The sequence below is a fragment of the Carcharodon carcharias genome, chromosome 24 (assembly GCF_017639515.1).
Source record: "Carcharodon carcharias isolate sCarCar2 chromosome 24, sCarCar2.pri, whole genome shotgun sequence".
Classification (NCBI taxonomy): domain Eukaryota; kingdom Metazoa; phylum Chordata; class Chondrichthyes; order Lamniformes; family Lamnidae; genus Carcharodon; species Carcharodon carcharias.
Window position 1 is genome coordinate 641633 of NC_054490.1, and position 6000 is coordinate 647632.

The following is a 6000-nucleotide window of genomic DNA, read 5'->3' on the forward strand; positions in this document are numbered from 1 at the left end:
GGGGGAGGGAGAGGGGCTGTCTGTATAGTGTCTGGGGGGAGGGAGAGGGGCTGTCTGTATAGTGTCTGGGGGGAGGGGCTGTCTGTATAGTGTCTGGGAGGGAGAGGGGCTGTCTGTATAGTGTCTGGGGGGAGGGAGAGGGGCTGTCTGTATAGTGTCTGGGGGGAGGGAGAGGGGCTGTCTGTATAGTGTCTGGGGGGAGGGAGAGGGGCTGTCTGTATAGTGTCTGGGGGAAGGGAGAGGGGCTGTCTGTATAGTGTCTGGGAGGGAGAGGGGCTGTCTGTCTAGTGTCTAGGGTGAGGGAGAGGGGCTGTCTGTCTAGTGTCTAGGGTGAGGGAGAGGGGCTGTCTGTCTAGTGTCTGGGAGGGAGAGGGGCTGTCTGTCTAGTGTCTGGGAGGGAGAGGGGCTGTCTGTATAGTGTCTGGGAGGGAGGGAGTGGGGCTGTCTGTCTAGTGTCTGGGAGGGAGAGGGGCTGTCTGTCTAGTGTCTGGGAGGGAGAGGGGCTGTCTGTATAGTGTCTGGGAGGGAGGGAGTGGGGCTGTCTGTATAGTGTCTGGGAGGGAGGGAGTGGGGCTGTCTGTATAGTGTCTGGGGGGAGAGGGGCTGTCTGTCTAGTGTCTGGGGGGGAGGGAGTGGGGCTGTCTGTGTAGTGTCTGGGGGGGAGGGAGTGGGGCTGTCTGTATAGTGTCTGGGGGGGAGGGAGTGGGGCTGTCTGTATAGTGTCTGGGGGGAGGGAGAGGGGCTGTCTGTATAGTGTCTGGGGGGAGAGGGGCTGTCTGTATAGTGTCTGGGGGGAGAGGGGCTGTCTGTATAGTGTCTGGGGGGAGAGGGGCTGTCTGTATAGTGTCTGGGGGGAGAGGGGCTGTCTGTATAGTGTCTGGGGGGAGAGGGGCTGTCTGTATAGTGTCTGGGGGGAGAGGGGCTGTCTGTATAGTGTCTGGGGGGAGGGTGAGGGGCTGTCTGTATAGTGTCTGGGGGGAGGGAGAGGGGCTGTCTGTATAGTGTCTGGGGGGAGGGAGAGGGGCTGTCTGTATAGTGTCTGGGGGGAGGGAGAGGGGCTGTCTGTATAGTGTCTGGGGGGAGGGGCTGTCTGTATAGTGTCTGGGGGGAGGGAGAGGGGCTGTCTGTATAGTGTCTGGGGGGAGGGAGAGGGGCTGTCTGTATAGTGTCTGGGGGGAGGGAGAGGGGCTGTCTGTATAGTGTCTGGGGGGAGGGAGAGGGGCTGTCTGTATAGTGTCTGGGGGAAGGGAGAGGGGCTGTCTGTATAGTGTCTGGGAGGGAGAGGGGCTGTCTGTCTAGTGTCTAGGGTGAGGGAGAGGGGCTGTCTGTCTAGTGTCTGGGAGGGAGAGGGGGCTGTCTGTCTAGTGTCTGGGAGGGAGAGGGGCTGTCTGTATAGTGTCTGGGAGGGAGGGAGTGGGGCTGTCTGTCTAGTGTCTGGGAGGGAGAGGGGCTGTCTGTCTAGTGTCTGGGAGGGAGAGGGGCTGTCTGTATAGTGTCTGGGAGGGAGGGAGTGGGGCTGTCTGTATAGTGTCTGGGAGGGAGGGAGTGGGGCTGTCTGTATAGTGTCTGGGGGGAGAGGGGTTGTCTGTCTAGTGTCTGGGGGGGAGGGAGTGAGGCTGTCTGTATAGTGTCTGGTGGGAGAGGGGCAGTCTGTCTAGTGTCTGGGGGGGATGGAGTGGCGCTGTCTGTATAGTGTCTGGGGGGAGTGGGGCTGTCTGTATAGTGTCTGGGGGGAGAGGGGCTGTCTGTATAGCGTCTGGGAGGGAGAGGGGCTGTCTGTATAGCGTCTGGGAGGGAGAGGGGCTGTCTGTATAGTGTCTGGGGGGAGGGAGAGGGGCTGTCTGTATAGTGTCTGGGAGGGAGAGGGGCTGTCTGTATAGTGTCTGGGAGGGAGAGGGGCTGTCTGTATAGTGTCTGGGAGGGAGAAGGGCTGTCTGTATAGTGTCTGGGAGGGAGAGGGGCTGTCTCTATAGTGTTTGGGAGGGAGAGGGGCTGTCTGTCTAGTGTCTGGGAGGGAGAGGGGCTGTCTGTCTAGTGTCTGGGAGGGAGAGGGGCTGTCTGTATAGTGTCTGTGGTGGGGGGGAGGTGAAGTCTTCACTCCCCCCCCCGTGGTCGGACCTTCTCTCCCGCTGAAACCCGTGTCTGTCTCTCTCGCTCCTGCAGCAACTGAAGAAAATGGAACAAGCCAGGAAGAAAGCAGAGGCCGTGGTCAACACCGTCGATATCTCTGAGCGTGAGAAAGTGGCTCAGATGAAGAGGTAACGTCTTATACCGGTCACTCACTGACCGCCCGACAGTGCGGCCCTGTCACTGTCACTGACCCCCCGACAGTGCGGCCCTGTCACTGTCACTGACCCCCCGACAGTGCGGCCCTGTCACTGTCACTGACCCCCCGACAGTGCGGCCCTGTCACTGACCCCCCGACAGTGCGGCCCTGTCACTGTCACTGACCCCCCGACAGTGCGGCCCTGTCACTGTCACTGACCCCCCGACAGTGCGGCCCTGTCACTGTCACTGTCACTGACCGCCCGACAGTGCGCCCCTGTCACTGTCACTGTTACTGACCGCCCGACAGTGCGGCCCTGTCACTGTCGCTCGCTGACCGCCCGACAGTGCGGCCCTGTCACTGTCGCTCGCTGACCGCCCGACAGTGCGGCCCTGTCACTGTCGCTCGCTGACCGCCCGACAGTGCGGCCCTGTCACTGTCGCTCGCTGACCGCCCGACAGTGCGGCCCTGTCACTGTCGCTCGCAGACCGCCCGACAGTGCGGCCCTGTCACTGTCGCTCGCTGACCCCCCCGACAGTGCGGCCCTGTCACTGTCACTGTCACTGACACCCCGACAGTGCGGCCCTGTCACTGTCACTGACCGCCCGACAGTGCGGCCCTGTCACTGTCACTGTCACTGACCGCCCGACAGTGCGGCCCTGTCACTGTCACTGTCACTGACCGCCCGACAGTGCGGCCCTGTCACTGTCACTGTCACTGACCGCCCGATAGTGCGGCCCTGTCACTGTCGCTCGCTGACCCCCCGACAGTGCGGCCCTGTCCCTGTCGCTCGCTGACCCCCCGACAGTGCGGCCCTGTCACTGTCACTGACCCCCCGACAGTGCGGCCCTGTCACTGTCACTGTCACTGACCCCCCGACAGTGCGGCCCTGTCACTGACCCCCCGACAGTGCGGCCCTGTCACTGACCCCCCGACAGTGCGGCCCTGTCACTGACCCCCCGACAGTGCGGCCCTGTCACTGACCCCCCGACAGTGCGGCCCTGTCACTGACCCCCCGACAGTGCGGCCCTGTCACTGACCCCCCGACAGTGCGGCCCTGTCACTGACCCCCCGACAGTGCGGCCCTGTCACTGACCCCCCGACAGTGCGGCCCTGTCACTGACCCCCCGACAGTGCGGCCCTGTCACTGACCCCCCGACAGTGCGGCCCTGTCACTGACCCCCCGACAGTGCGGCCCTGTCACTGACCCCCCGACAGTGCGGCCCTGTCACTGACCCCCCGACAGTGCGGCCCTGTCACTGACCCCCCGACAGTGCGGCCCTGTCACTGACCCCCCGACAGTGCGGCCCTGTCACTGACCCCCCGACAGTGCGGCCCTGTCACTGACCCCCCGACAGTGCGGCCCTGTCACTGACCCCCCGACAGTGCGGCCCTGTCACTGACCCCCCGACAGTGCGGCCCTGTCACTGACCCCCCCGACAGTGCGGCCCTGTCACTGACCCCCCGACAGTGCGGCCCTGTCACTGACCCCCCGACAGTGCGGCCCTGTCACTGACCCCCCGACAGTGCGGCCCTGTCACTGACCCCCCGACAGTGCGGCCCTGTCACTGACCCCCCGACAGTGCGGCCCTGTCACTGACCCCCCGACAGTGCGGCCCTGTCACTGACCCCCCGACAGTGCGGCCCTGTCACTGACCCCCCGACAGTGCGGCCCTGTCACTGACCCCCCGACAGTGCGGCCCTGTCACTGACCCCCCGACAGTGCGGCCCTGTCACTGACCCCCCGACAGTGCGGCCCTGTCACTGACCCCCCGACAGTGCGGCCCTGTCACTGACCCCCCGACAGTGCGGCCCTGTCACTGACCCCCCGACAGTGCGGCCCTGTCACTGACCCCCCGACAGTGCGGCCCTGTCACTGACCCCCCGACAGTGCGGCCCTGTCACTGACCCCCCGACAGTGCGGCCCTGTCACTGACCCCCCGACAGTGCGGCCCTGTCACTGACCCCCCGACAGTGCGGCCCTGTCACTGACCCCCCGACAGTGCGGCCCTGTCACTGACCCCCCGACAGTGCGGCCCTGTCACTGACCCCCCGACAGTGCGGCCCTGTCACTGACCCCCCGACAGTGCGGCCCTGTCACTGACCCCCCGACAGTGCGGCCCTGTCACTGACCCCCCGACAGTGCGGCCCTGTCACTGACCCCCCGACAGTGCGGCCCTGTCACTGACCCCCCGACAGTGCGGCCCTGTCACTGACCCCCCGACAGTGCGGCCCTGTCACTGACCCCCCGACAGTGCGGCCCCTGTCACTGACCCCCCGACAGTGCGGCCCTGTCACTGACCCCCCGACAGTGCGGCCCTGTCACTGACCCCCCGACAGTGCGGCCCTGTCACTGACCCCCCGACAGTGCGGCCCTGTCACTGACCCCCCGACAGTGCGGCCCTGTCACTGACCCCCCGACAGTGCGGCCCTGTCACTGACCCCCCGACAGTGCGGCCCTGTCACTGACCCCCCGACAGTGCGGCCCTGTCACTGACCCCCCGACAGTGCGGCCCTGTCACTGACCCCCCGACAGTGCGGCCCTGTCACTGACCCCCCGACAGTGCGGCCCTGTCACTGACCCCCCGACAGTGCGGCCCTGTCACTGACCCCCCGACAGTGCGGCCCTGTCACTGACCCCCCGACAGTGCGGCCCTGTCACTGACCCCCCGACAGTGCGGCCCTGTCACTGACCCCCCGACAGTGCGGCCCTGTCACTGACCCCCCGACAGTGCGGCCCTGTCACTGACCCCCCGACAGTGCGGCCCTGTCACTGACCCCCCGACAGTGCGGCCCTGTCACTGACCCCCCGACAGTGCGGCCCTGTCACTGACCCCCCGACAGTGCGGCCCTGTCACTGACCCCCCGACAGTGCGGCCCTGTCACTGTCACTGTCGCTCGCTGACCCCTGACCCTGCAGCCTTGGTAACTCTCCCCTCTCCCTCCTCCCCCTCCCCCCTGCAGCATCTACAGGAAGGCCGGAGTCAAGGAGAAACGCGAGGTGACCTACCTCGTGGCCAAGAAAGGCGCCGGCCGCAAAGTCCGCCGTCCGGCCGGGGTCAAGGGTCAGTTCCGGGTGGTGGACCGCAGGATGAAGAAGGACACGAGGAAGATGGCCAAGGACGGAACGGCCAAAGGGAAGAGGAGGGGCAAGTAGGAGGTGTCACCTCCCCCCCCCACACCAACCCAAACCTCCGGAAGGTTCTCTCTCCGCCTCCACCTCCTGTTGAGGAAGCGATTTCACCCCCCCGCCCCCCCACCCCCGAGAGAAAACGTTCCTCCTCATCTCTGTCCTCAGTGGATGACCCCTTACTTTTAAACTGTGACCCCCTCCCCCCTCTCCAACCCTTTGACCTCCCTCGACACCTCGGTCCGCTCGTCCCTCAACTCCCGACACTCGAGGGACGAGGCTGGTCTCCCCCTCGCAACCCAACCCCTTACCTCATGCCTTCCTGCAGCCCCTTCTCTATGATCGTCACACCACCCCCCCCCCCCACCCCCCAACACCCCCTCGGTGGCTCCCAGACCCCCCCCCCCCCCCCTCTTTGTGAGGCTTCAGCTGCCCGCGGAGAGAGAGGGAGGGAGGGGGAGGCGGGGCGGAGTGAATGACCAGGGTCAGGCTCCGGCCCTGCGACCAGCTGGTCTCCGTTGGGATGCTCAGTTCCCTTCCTGGAGACCCACCCACCCCACTCCCTCTCTCCCCTCCACCCCACTCCCCTCCACCCCACTCCCTC

At 65.8% G+C, this 6000-nt stretch overlaps 1 protein-coding gene across 1 annotated transcript in view; it reads left to right on the forward strand.

Annotated features, from left to right (window-relative positions):
- The window catches only part of ftsj3 (FtsJ RNA 2'-O-methyltransferase 3), a gene marked incomplete at its 5' end in the record, with an annotated part of 59641 nt that extends 53893 nt beyond the window's left edge, over positions 1 to 5748 (forward strand). Inside the window, 2 exons of the mRNA XM_041173874.1 lie at positions 2164 to 2258; positions 5231 to 5748. Of these exons, the coding sequence (XP_041029808.1) occupies positions 2164 to 2258; positions 5231 to 5423 (288 nt within the window). The remainder of the gene's footprint in view (positions 1 to 2163; positions 2259 to 5230) is intronic.
- Between the last annotated feature and the right edge of the window lie 252 nt (positions 5749 to 6000).